The sequence below is a fragment of the Papilio polytes genome, unplaced genomic scaffold, assembly GCF_000836215.1.
Source record: "Papilio polytes unplaced genomic scaffold, Ppol_1.0 DF823958.1, whole genome shotgun sequence".
NCBI lineage: Eukaryota > Metazoa > Arthropoda > Insecta > Lepidoptera > Papilionidae > Papilio > Papilio polytes.
In genome coordinates this window covers 617,348-631,406 of record NW_013525246.1, presented here as the reverse complement: position 1 = coordinate 631,406, position 14,059 = coordinate 617,348, and the positions used below count along the sequence as shown (strand labels likewise).

Genomic DNA, 14,059 nt, shown 5'->3' with positions numbered 1-14,059 from the left:
CTCAGTCTCTATTGATTCGAGACAGGAAACCTAACTAAAAATGCGGTTGTCTAAGGGCAGTGTTCGCTTCGCTATTTTGGTAAATTCAGGTGGCAAGCGGCTTTTTCGCCACCTCATAATATAAAAAAAACGCTAATCAGACTCAAACAATACGCTAAATTACCTTCATTTGACGCCTATCTCCTGTGTGGTCAAGGGATCCGTAATCTGGACTACCACTGTTAAAGTATAGTAAGTAATATGCAATATGATGTTTATGTTTTTAATTTTCATGTTATAACCTGTTGCTCGGAATATAAACAAGGAAACGAGTTCGTAACACGCCGCGACATTTATTACCTCCATTCAAGTTCCTGTATTGTAATTTTATAACAAGGAACAATTTGTAATGTGACTACGCGTATATTCAAAAGTTGACAAACGTTTTTCGTAACGTAACGGAAGAGGAAGTGGATTTTCCAGGGGAAGGGAGCTATTGGCAAAGTAAATATCCTCTTTTTCTATCTTCTCTATACATGTAATAAAATTGAAGTGTCTGTTTGTAAAATCAAAAGAAAAATTCCAGATTTCGGGCAAATGATGTATATGGGTTGCTGATAACACTTAAAATGTCTTTATCTGTCTGTCCGCAAACCGCATTGGTCAGGGTAATCTCCGAAACGGCTGGGCCGATTTCGATTTCGATTAACTGAAGGGTAGCTGACATAGACAGGCATATTATAGGCTACTATTTTATCTAAATATTGCGTGAATGAAGTCACAGGCAACAACTAGTTTTAATAAAGATAAACAACGCCGCTGCATCATTTTAACTTGTATATCTAAATCAGTGGTAATCTTTTGCGTTTTAAAACACATTTTAATATTCCCATACAGTTAATAACACATTGAAAACAAAATAGTTACTAGACAGTATTACAAATATCCCCATTCAACGTAATCGTCGATCAAACCTCGAATCCAACTTTCATATCCCTCACAAGGATTAATATCGAGTTCTGACAGCGCCATCTCTCCGAAACGAGCGACATCATCCTCTCTTGCGAATTGGAAATAAGACATATAGACGCCTATCGTCAAACCATATTCCAATCGATCATCAAAAGTCTGTTCAAATTCTTTCCTAGGAAATACATTTTCAACGTCCATTTTGAAATATCCTAGATATTTCTTCAATGTTTCGTGATAGAGAGTTTTTAAATGTCCCATATATTGTTTTCTGAACTGTCTATCTGTTCCACTGAATATAAAGAATATTAGATCATTAACGGGACATCCGTAGTATATCAGTTGGTAGTCCAGAGCCATTACTTCCGTTATTTCACCGTTCTGGAAAAATAATTCATTTAGGCAATAAAGGCAAGTGAATGTTAATGATAGCAAACATTTTTATTCAGTCTGTTACTTTAACTTAAGAATATTACCAATAGTTATTGATGGAATGATGAAAATGCTAGTTTACTAAGGCTATATATAGATTGAAATGTCTCATTAAAGATATAAGATTTTTTTTTAATTATTAATAAGTCAGGCTGCAGATTGGAAACCGGAGAGACGAACGATAATACGATGTAATTAATATAAAAAATAAGTAAATAATAAAGGAGGTAACAAGTATAAACGAAGTTTTTTTATATACGACACAAGATATGTATATTTGACCAATATTCCTACATTTACGCCTTTCTCAAAATCCTACAAATATACATTTTTTTTTTAACAGAAAATACTTAATTAATCACTCACCCTGAAGAAGGACCCCCAACGGGTTCGAAACTGTCGGTGCCTACACCGAATGTTATCACGTGAGTTTAGCCGTGTCATAATTTATATAGAAAATACTTACTGATTCTTTCACCATTATATTTTGAGGTTTATAATCTCCGTGACACAAGACTCCAACAGAAGTGTTATCTAATAAATATTTTTGTAATTTACTGTGCATTTTAGGCACAAATTTCATAACTTTTTCTTTTAATATATCACTATCCAAAACTTCTATAATCTTTTTACAAATGTTTCTTATAAAATAATTCCAATCCTCGTCGAACATCATTGGTGGTTTTTTACACTTAATTACTGTTTCATAATATTCCGGTACTCTGTTTTGTAACACAAAAGACACACCGTGAAACTTAGCTAGTTGTTCCACAATCAATTCAGCTAATTTTAAACACATGCCGTTCCTTCTATCGTAGATTTGATATCCCTTTCTTGCTAAATTCTCCAATATTATAGCTTTGTCGTAACTTTCATTATAACCTTTAGGTAATTTAAACTTCTCGTTTACGGGAACATTAGCTTTTTGTAAATCCATTATAATATTAGCCAGTTCGTTGTAAAAGAAAACTTCATTAGAGTATACATCTTTAATTGAAATTATATTTATTTTCAATACTTTAGCTTCTTTAATAAACAGATTGGTTTCTTTGTAACCATGTTTAGTTATACCAGTGATATCCACTTCGTATAATATACCCAAAAAGTTCCCACCTTTTGATGATATTATTCTTTTCCCGATCTTACATCTCTCGTAACCTTCTTTCTTAATAATGTTTATAATTGCTTCTTTTAGCTCGTTCGTAAAATCATTAAGCGATATTAAATCTTTACATGATACTTCCGAACTTTGTATAGACATTTTCACTTTTAGAACACCACAAAATTATTGAAATACGCTTCAGATGGTGCGATGTAAATGTAATTTATATGTAAGGTAAGGGAACAGATTTTATAAATATTGCATAACGTTATAAGATAAGAGGTAAATAATAATATCCTTTAGTAAACTACATTATCGTATGATTTATTAACTATCTATGTATGTATATCAATCGTATGAATACGCAGCAGAAATGCTAAATCAATATAAAGTATGTACAGTCATCTTCCTTCGGAGTGTTATAGTTACTAAAATACAATGCAACTCACAACAAACTTGACTGCACCTCTTGCAAATAACCAATAAAAATTCTCGCGGTTTATTGATCAAATTATTAACTTTTTAAATCATTCTGTTTCTTTTGGAGTATCTTTATCTTTCAAGGTATATAAGTTTAAATTGTTTATTTTCTTATAGAACACCACATACGACGCCGACTGTACTCAATTTCTACACGACTAATTATCTTAAACTCAACATATGAGTGCAACTGTATGTCTGTTTAAATGCAAATATATCTCACGAGATCGCAGACTCATCATTTTCATACAAATTCTACGGAAATGTACAGTTAATATTTCATATCTATTTATTAATAAATTACCAGAAAATTTATGATTTGTGTCAAGATAATTGTTAAAAGATAAATTGAATAACGAACTAAAGCTAAGTACCTTTACAAATCCCTTTGATATTATTTTAAACATAACATTTTGCCATAAAATGCAATTTAAATCAATAAAGTTATTGTCTTTTCCGCGTTTTCCAACTATTCCACTTCTATAATTAAATAGTGTTAAAATATATAGGCTATAGCGTGTCGTAAGTGTTCGGGTTTTTATTAAAAAGACATATTCAAAAATATACTGTGATTTCTATAATCCTACATAACAAAGAAGTATATATTTACACTTTATTATTAATACTAGCTTTCACCCACGAATCCGTCCGCGTGGAATAAAAAGAAAGTGAGTTGCCTATGTGTTCTTCCAGACTAACCTCTACATAACGAAATTTAATCGAAATTTGTTCAATCGTTTAGGCTACAAACTCTAACAAACATCCATCCATCCATTCTAAACTTTCGCATTTATAATATTAGTAAAATAGATAATACATTGATAGAGACGATAATGAGTTGAAGAAATCTATTGAGCAAGCAAATGAAACGTTGTCGGGTTTAGATGCCGAATAATACGTCATTAAGGCTCTACCAGTATTATCCTAATGTTTTTTCCGCTAAATGCTTTCTTAAGACTAGGGTTGTCACATACGGCAATATACTACACCTTAATAAAAAGATGTATCGTTAGCAGTAAGTTATACACAAAATTATCTTAATTTCAAATATTTTACAAAATGTATAAACCAAGTTTTTTTAAAAAAAAAATCTTAGTAAATAGCCTGTGTGTTATTTCAGATTATAATGTACATGTTTGCTAAATTTTAACGAAAACTAATGAGCCGTTTTAGAGATATTTAGTAAGAAAAATACCCCCATCAATTCATCCAAATTTATGCCTTTCAATATTAGTACCATTAGTGTGATGAAAATACTATTTCAAAAAACATTATTGCCGTGTTGCCAGCGCTAAATAACACGCCCAAGGGACATTATCGGCTTGCTAATTCTGTTCGTGATTTATATGGTCTGAGCGATTGGCGCAGGATTAACAAGTCGCGGATTATCCGCCTCCGTGCACCCCGGGGACTGCGGGACTCCGGCCATTTGCACCGTGGAATACCATCTTAATCTAGGAGATTCGGCCATTCTAATTTCAACCGTTATTACTCTATTGAGTGTCGTTATTTCGAATCCGCTAAGATTTAGAATATCTGAAGAAATGGAACGACTTTGTTCTTTATTTGAATTTATGTTTTCTTTTTTGTTAATGGCGTTAATGATTCTTAGAAGTGGTAAAGCTTTTATTTAACTGTAGTTGTTCCCGCGACTTCATTCACGAAATGTTAAGATAAAAAAGTAGCCTATAATATGCCCGTCTATGTAAGCTACCCTATAGGGAAAGTCCCGTCGAAATCGGCCCAGCCGTTTCCGAGATTATGCGGAACAAACGCGGTTTGCAGACAGACACACAAAAAAAAAATAAATGCGATTTTCATTATGAGCAACGCAAATACATCTTCTCGAAATCTAGAATTTTTCTTTTGATATTACAAACAGACACTTCAATTTTATTATATGTATATGAAATAAATAAATGGACAAATTTTGAATTAAATTCTACAAAAACAACCATTATTTCTTACTTTTAGAGTTATTTTCGTCGAAATAATCCCGCTTTAAAATACAAGATTACATGCAATTTTATATTTACTCCAACAAGCAAGCATTTCATCATCATTATTATCATGACCAGCTCTCTATGAGTCCCCACCTAGGGGCTCGGAGCCTACCCTAAGTAAGGTGACTAGGCCATAGTCATCCACGTTGGCCCACTGCGTGTTGGTTGACTTCACATATATCTTTAAATTTCTTCGCCGATATGTGCTGGCATCACGATGTTTTCCTTCACCGTAAGGACGTCGAGTAAATTATATACATATGAAAATTCGAAAAATCGAAAATCACATTGGTACATGGCGGGATTCGAACCCAAGACCTGTAGATTACAAGTCAAGTGCTTAAACCATTGAGCCACTGACGCACTCATTTACAACAGATAAAATAGCTTGTAAATCTAACGTACCTTATAAACTAAGGCTTACTTGAAATGCGACTCAAGACAAACAGTACCTCGTATACCATTACACAGGTTATGTGTAATTACACGTGTAATTATTATTTATTACGCTCAATTTGTTGTTAGTAATGCGAAACCACTCCTAGTTACTCTACGGTTTTAGTCACAGGGTAACCAACACATAGAGATATCTTACTAATATCATAAATGCGAAAGTTTGGATGGATGGATGTTAAATTTGTAGCCTAAACTGCTGAACTAATCTCGATTAAATTTGGCACAGATGTAGAGTATAGTCTGGAAGACCACATAGATTTTTTCAATTCCTTGCAGACGGAGTCGCTGGTGAAAGCCAGTATATTATAATTATTAACCTACTTCTAAAGACTAAACCAAGGTCTGAACTGATTTAGTTAATTCAAAGGTCAACAATTACGTAGTAATAATTACTACATCAAAAAATATGTATATCGACTTAATAAGACTATCTGATAGTCACAGTTAAATCAAGTCAATTAAAATTGCTACTCTCTATCTTTAAGTAATCTGCGCATAGAGTAATATAGTAATTTACAAAGCCTATACTTGTACTGGTAGAAGTACTGCCTCGCGGAGTGCAAACATAATTAATTAAACAACTCTATATAGCTTCGTAATCACACATGAAATTATTGTGTTACGAGACATTCGATATTTACAAACTATTAAGTTTAGTCAACATACTACTAGCTTTCGCCTGCGAATCCTTCCATGGAATAAAAAAGTAAGTAGCCTATCTCTTCTCCCAGACTATCCTCTACATTTATACCAGCAGCAGTTTAGACTGCAAACTCTAACAAACATCCATCTAAACTTTTGCATTTGTAATAGTAAGATATTTCTTAGTGGGATATACCATAAATTGCAAACTGTCCAAAGTTTGATACGTAATTATAATTTTTTTTGTTATATCACTGCATGAATATCACAATAAACCAAACTATAGCTGGAAACTACAAGCTGTATGTTGTCACAATAAAACAAACTTGCATACACTAAAATTACCCACTTTCTCAGTCGGGTAATAATGGCCTAATCTTGTTTACCACATTCATCGCGTGCGCCAAAAGTGTGCAAACAGATTTAAATCGTCAAAGAGATAAGTCTTCTAAATTGTGAGACATTTACAAAGTGGAAATGCGTAATAAGGAAAGCGGAACTTCTCTATCTGGCCGGAATCAGTGAAGCGTTCAAAGGAAGCCGCACAAACGAACACAAACATTCCCCTCTCACCTTTGGGAGCTCAACTCGTTACAACATACGGATCCTTATTTCGCATTAGGATAATTATTTTTAAAAACAAGTGAATGCTGAATAATTATAAAACGATGCTATATGCCACTCCTGAAAAAGAAAAAATTGAAATTTCATGTCATATTAGCATAGGCATCGCCAATCGATGATCTAGATGGGTCTAGGACGCAACTACCTGTCGATTAGTCAAGCCGTTTTTATTAGAGAAAGTCGCAATGTTACAAAAATAGTTTTACAAGAAGAAAATTCCCCCTTTTATGTTGGGCAAAAAAACAACAAATTAAGTTAGCGTTATTAAAAGGATTTTATGAATTAAAAATGTTGTCGGAATTTAATCCCTTGTGTTCTGCTTTCCCCCAATAATCGCGTCCCGACATCGGCTGCCCGAAATCAAAACAAGATTTCAAACGAATAAATATTATGAGCCGCAATTTGCTAACATCTACGCTAAAAGGTTTTCGAGGACTCTTTGGAATTAGCGCATGAATTGGAGTTCCTTAAAGAATTTTATTGATTTATTCTTAAATAAATACCGAATACAAAATGTTATATTTAACTTTAGGTTGTAACAAATTTGTTAAAAGTTCAAGATACGTTTCGCGTAAGTCGGAACGAATCAAAGCTGTCATTTACAAACAATTGCCTATCTATTTATGAGAAATAAATACGCTATACAAAAATGTCTTAAACGCACAAACATAAAAATATAACATTTATAAAAATCTCCGCTAACATACCCAAGGGACTGGAGAACCTTATAGTAGGTTGTTTCAACGATTCCACAGTCGTTAATTCCCCGTGTCCCTGATAATCCGGGAAATGTCTGAGGCCGGGACAACGACTAAAATTCCCGACAAAATGTTCTACTTTTGGTCATACTATTTGTACGGGTGATTTTATATTACGCGTTAAAAAAACGTTTAAATAGAATAAACGCAATTCCATATTCATACAACGCATTGTTGCATTTTGAGCGGTAAGTGAACGAGACAAGTTTGATTTTAAAACGTACGTATGACCAAGACGGTTGAAAAACCGCCTATGCCAACTTTTAGTATCTAATTTCAGCCAGATCTATTTGCTTTAATGTACATTTTAAATTGTCCGGAATAATTTAATAATAATTATGGTGACTAATCATGACTATATATTCTTGATCAAGGTGTACTTTCTATCTCTGATGGAGTGATGGATATAAGTGACAGGAATTAATGACGCAACGCGACGATCCGCCACGCTGGCGCAGGTGACAGGTGACAGCTGACGTCTATGACAGATGACGATACAGATTATTAATTACATAATTTAATAGACGATAACCAATTTACTTTCTTATAAGGCTCCGTGTGAAGTCTTAAATGTCCTCAGGTGACCTTATTTTTTTTTAAATTTACGAACACATTGATACATTTTGATTTAGTTAAGCTATATTTTAATATGTAATTATTTAATACAGGCTGTTGCTTGCGACTTCTTCGGCGACGAAATTAAAAAAAAACTGATAACGTAGCTTTTTAATATTACTATAGATTATTACATCAAAATACTCAGAATCGTTAAGTGATGACTAAAGGAGTCTCTTAGTGTAAGTTACCAATTAATTAATTGTTCATGATGCCATTATACTAATTATTATTTTATTACATGCCAGAATAATATGTTAAAGTCACAATAATTAATTTTTAAAGATGCGTCCATACCAGACAGTGCAATAGCGTTATAATGGCATGTGGTGAGGCCTTAATGGAATAGAGTATGGCAACATTAATGGCGCTGCCGTCGCTCAGCGGCACGTGTCGCTTGATTGATCAGCACTAATGTGTTGCTAGTGTAGACTATATTTATTGATATAATTAAGATATTACGTAGACTAATTGGATAATCATCGACTTTATTTAATTAAGTAGTAGGCTCCTTTATTAACGACTAGTTCATGTTCGTAATTTCATTCGCGTTAAATTTAGAAAATAATTAAAAACATTGCTCTTGTTACTCATTGATAACGAAGCTTTTTTATCGTGAAAGTTTTTTTGAAATTGACCCAGTAGTTTTTGAGTTATTTCAATACATACAAAAATACAAATATTTACTCTTATAATGTTAATATGGGTATAAAACAATGGTATCGTCTGGATTATTCCCAACTGTCACCCAGATCTGTCCCCACGTAAGAAAAAGTTTCATCCGTCCCACCTTTTAGTCCCACTATCACCATTAAGGTGAAAGATAAAACCGGTATGAAATAAAATAAGTTCCAACCGTCCCCTCGTCGCAAATGGTTATACGGATACAACTTTTTATTCTCATCTGTCTAAACGAGGGGACAGAGCGGGGTGACGGTTGGGAATAATCCTATCGTCTTTCATGTCTTATGTTAAACAATCAAACTTAGTTCCCGTGTTCACATTTGTGTAACTCCAAAAGTATGTATATAGTTACTATGTCATTATAATTTCCGCGTGCCCCATGTACGATGCAACGGAACAATAAATTTTCTAAAGAGAACCTCCATCTTTACGGCGTACGTACCTCCTATTGTTTTCCCGCGCCTTTTGTCATTTAGATAACCAGTTGCACACGACCCCTAGCGTCATACACCCTTGCCTACTTTCTCAGTATTCATCATAGTTTAGTGAAAAGGTCAAGCTAGACTGGTCTCACATACGGCCCTTAAGCGCCCTCTGCATTGAGCGGGCTAAAGAGGACGTTTGTGAAGGAACGCTGGGGAGATTTTCGAGATATTTCCGATAAATCCCTAGGCTTTGTTAGTTAATTTTTAGTAAGGGATAGTTAGTTCTAAGGAACGTCTTAAGCAAAGGACTTGTGCCAAGGGTTCCCGAAGATACAAAGGGTAAAAAATGATAGAAGGATTTTGATGAGATTTTATGACCTACATCAAGTTGCCATGTTATCCTACTACGATTTGAGTGACTAAAACTAGCTTTTGCCTGCAACTCCGTCCGCGTGAAACTAAATAAAACAAAAGTGAGTAGACTATACGTTCTTCCAGACTATCCTCTACGTCTATCCCGATTTTCATCGAGATCTGTTGCACAGTATAGGCTACAATCCAACAAACAGTTCCATCTAAACTATTATATTTAAAATATTAGTCCAAAGTAAGGTTATTACTAATTTTTATTTAACTACATGCTTAACTGACAAAAATCATTTTTATTTGTAATTTTGGACGATATGACATACGTTAGTACTGTTTAACTAAAGAGGGTGGTTAGATTTATGACATCGGACACGCAAACAAGCAATCAACAATTCATTTACTTTATGAATCAAATTAATAAGTTAACAGGGCACTTTTGGGTGTGCTTTGGAATGTTTATGACAAATGATTTTGTTAGGAAGAAAAAAATAGTTAAACCACACTTTTAGGTAAACGTGAAGAATATTGACCTGAGATTTGACCAGACCATAACATATTTATTAGTTACTTTTAGAATTTTAAGAGTGTGTACAGGTTATGTAAAACTGTGTTCTCGCTTCTCGCAGACTTATGGCGCCTCTTTCTGTCCAGCGTTGTACGCGCCCTAGGCAGGCAGGCTGCACGTATGCTGGCTCGGCAGGACGTGGCTACACTACACCCGCAGACCACTACTATTGGAAACGAACTCACTTTTAAGTCGATTGAAAGAAAGAATCGCAGAAGGAACTTGACGTTGGGATCATCCATTTTTTTATTTAGGTCTTTATCTGTTGTAACTAACTAAATGTATTGGTCCAATACGGAATTGCGAAGGTATAATCCAAGCTTTATTAGCGAACATAATTTTATAACAGTAATTACTCCCAAAATTCATTGTCTTCTACAAGATTCTCTCAGTTTTTTTAATGTCAATATTTAGATTGCGTACTTCAGTAGTTTTCAATACTTTTTACTCTTAAGATTTACATATACCCAAAGGGTAGTAACATACAAGGTAAACTGAGTGTGAAAATGTCGAGTTGCAATAGTAATTGCAGTAATTAATTGGGTAATAGAGCTGACGCCGCGGCTGGTACCCTGCCGCTACCACATAGGTCATCCATTTACTTGCACCGTTGTCTGAAAAGGTTATTTATATCGAAGATTCGATAGACCAGCGGTTAATTGAATTTTAGATTCTTAGACGGCTCACATCTTTGACTAAAGTTTGGCAAAACTGTTGTGCGATTGTCGATTGTTTTGCCCATTCAACTGTTTAGTTGCACAACTAATAATCGAGTAGTGTGGGCACCTCCATAAAAACTCATAGCAGTTGTTGTTGTTGTTTTGTCAAAGGTTTGCGCTCTCAATACGCGACTGTTCTCTTTCGACTTACCCAGTATAGTTGACTAGTAGCGCTTAAAAACTGGCAGTTAACTAGCACAGTGTGAACACTAACATTAGTCAGTCCGATGACTAGAGATGCGTCCTACTTTTTTGACAGTTCAGCCATAGCCCAACTGGCAAAGTGTGGACGTTCTATGCCAGTCCAGTGCTTACGGCACAATTGATCAGGAACCACACCTTGCTTATTTAAGGGAATATGGTTAGTATAACAAATTTTATTAAAATACAAGTTATAAATAACTAGATAATAATGGCCACTTCGTAAGCGTGGAAATTAAAAAAAAATGTGATAACGTAGCTTTTTATTGGTGATAGGATTTTTTAAATCGACCCAGTAGTTTTTGAGTTATTCCAATACATGTAAAAATAATCTCTCCTCTTATAATATTAGTATACGAGCTGTTGCCCGCGACTACGTCCGCGTGGTATTATGTATCCCTCGGGAACTAGACATTTCTCGGGGATGAAGCTTATCCCATGTGTACTCCAGACTTTGTTTTATATCTGTGCCAAATTTCAATAAGATATGTTGAACCGTTGCAGAATGATTGAGTAAACATTAAAAAACTAAATCAATGAATCCCACGGGAACCATGACTATTCCCGGGATAAAAAGTAGCCTTTGTGTTCTTCCAGACTATGCCCTAAACCTGTACCAAATTTCATAGAGATCCGTGCAGCCGTTTAGGCTAGAAACGCTAACAAACATCCATCCATCCATCTAAACTTTCGCATTTATAATATTAGTAAGATAGTGCGACAAGTATAGACAAGAAAACAAAAATAATGCAACGTAACGCGAAGTTCCGAATTTTATTAATACTGAACAAAAGCTTGTATTTTGTCTGAGAATAATTCAGTTTGTATATCGTTGTACTTTCATATACTGTCATATGTTGACAATAAACAACATGTGGACATTTCATTAACTAACAAACAAATCTTTCGTATATTGTGTAAGATAAACTAAAGAAAATAACCGAGAAAGACAATAAAACATGTGTTTGTCTTGGTTTTTATTACATTTTCTTATAACACTAAAATTCTTATTAACTATATTTGTCCTCTAACTATATTTCTTTATTTATGAAACTTCTTCTTGGTATATTAAGATCATAAAATCTACTTCAAATTCTTTTAATACAAAATTATAATTCCCGCAGGCTTAGATTATTATTTAATTTCGTCTAACTAATATTATAAATGCGAAAGTTTAGATACATGGATGGATGTTTGTTAGAGTTTGTAGCCTAAACGGCTGAACGGATCTTGATGAAATTTGGCACAGATGTAGGATAATCTGGAAGAATACATAGGCTACTTACTTTTTTTTAATACCACGCGGACGGAGTCGTTCGCTAGTAATAAATAAACTATAATTCAGAGCTAATCTTTAGTTAAATAGCTTATCAGTTAATGTTAAGAAGCAGTGATGCAGCAGTTTTGAGCACAGCAGATTTGCGATTTGGCGCACGTTCGTACACAGTATACATGCCCTCACAATAAGCCATAACATTTCACTACCACGTGTCTTTTCGATTTCATCTCGAACGAAACTCCAATTATTACTATAGCAGTTTGTATAAATTAATTAATTTACATCGAAGACTAATAAAGTTTGTGTTTAAGTACGTATGTCCTAGTCCCCTCCAAATCCAGTTTCTTTTCCAATTCCTTTCTTTTACGAAAACGGTATCATCATAGGCTCATCAGACAAAACGTGGGATTACTTTCACTTCACGCCTGTGTGCTTGGTCGTGGTATTGCTGCTGGCACCTTCATGCGAAGATATTAAGGGCTGCTACTACAGAAATTTATCAAATGCACATTTTTATCTTTTCATTCGAGAACAAATAGTAGTCGCATCGTAATTTGGCATTAGCTGAGTTGAGAGTCCTGCAACCCCTGCACACGCGCCCTCTGTTTGTCCCAAAATAATAATTACATTCCCCAGTTAATCCCTAATAATTAAATCGCCTCTTACGAGAGGGCTTCTGGATGTTTCTAATTTAATTATACGATTGACTGCTTTTTGGTCGCAGGCGACGAAAACTGTAACTTTATGTAATTTGTATAACTTACTTATGTTGTATAGGATTGATGGAAATTTAAGAAATATATAGACTGGAGAGAACAACATTTATTCACCGGTAACTTCTTTGAAAGATACTATTTTAATGGGGATGTTTCCTAATGTTACAAATCCAAATAAAGTTATGTTTAATATTTTAAAGAAAGCATTTTCAAACCTATAATAACATTTAGAGACCTTTAATGTTTGTCTCAAATTAAATATAAATTAAAAACGCTGCAATATTTTTTACCCTCAATTACTCGATCTCAAACACCAATCAGAGCTCGGTGACGTCACTTATTCGCAAACAACATGACAGTGTGACCACCTTTAGTGAATGTCAGTGCATTTTGTAGTTATATTTTTTTTAAAGATTATTTGGCGTTTTCGCGGTCTTTCGCGGCTTCGGTTATAATATATTTTTTTCATTTAATAATTATATTTTTTTCATGTTTAGATACGGTTTATCTACATAATAAAAGCAATTCCAAAAATTAGGAAACATCCCCATTGTCAAGTTTAGTGTCACTTCACGTCCTTGTATTGATTTGTTGTAAAACATTTTACAAAATTACGATAAGCTCCATCGTATAAACTAAACAGTGTCACAGAATAAAATAAAAACATTTAAATATGATTTGGTGACACCTATTGGTCGTTCATTTAATTACAATTAATTACAATGACATTTAGTTTTGGGTATATTAATAGACTGCGTTAATGGATCGTGTAAAACATAGGATTATTCGCAAACGTCACCCAGTTCAGTCCCCACGTGGGAACTGATGAGAATAAAAAGTTCTATCCGTCCCACCTTTTGCTACGAGGGACGGTTGGAACTTATTTAATTTCATAACGGTTCCATCTGCCATCTGCCATCTTGGTGATAGTGGGACTAAAAGGTAGGACGGATGAAACTTTTTATTCTCATCGGTTCCCACGTGGGGACAGAGTGAGGCGACGGTTAGGAATAACCCGAAAGATATTTCAAGTGAAGTGTC

The 14,059-nt window shown here is 34.2% G+C and overlaps 1 protein-coding gene across 1 annotated transcript; it reads right to left on the bottom strand.

The window, feature by feature from the left end:
* Positions 1-915: 915 nt before the first annotated feature.
* On the bottom strand, positions 916-2,641 carry LOC106101674. Its single transcript, XM_013280982.1, has 2 exons — positions 1,847-2,641; positions 916-1,329 (listed from the first exon to the last, which is right to left on the bottom strand). Exons 1-2 carry the CDS (start codon positions 2,639-2,641, stop codon positions 916-918), a joined length of 1,209 nt encoding a protein of 402 aa, XP_013136436.1.
* Positions 2,642-14,059: the final 11,418 nt, after the last annotated feature.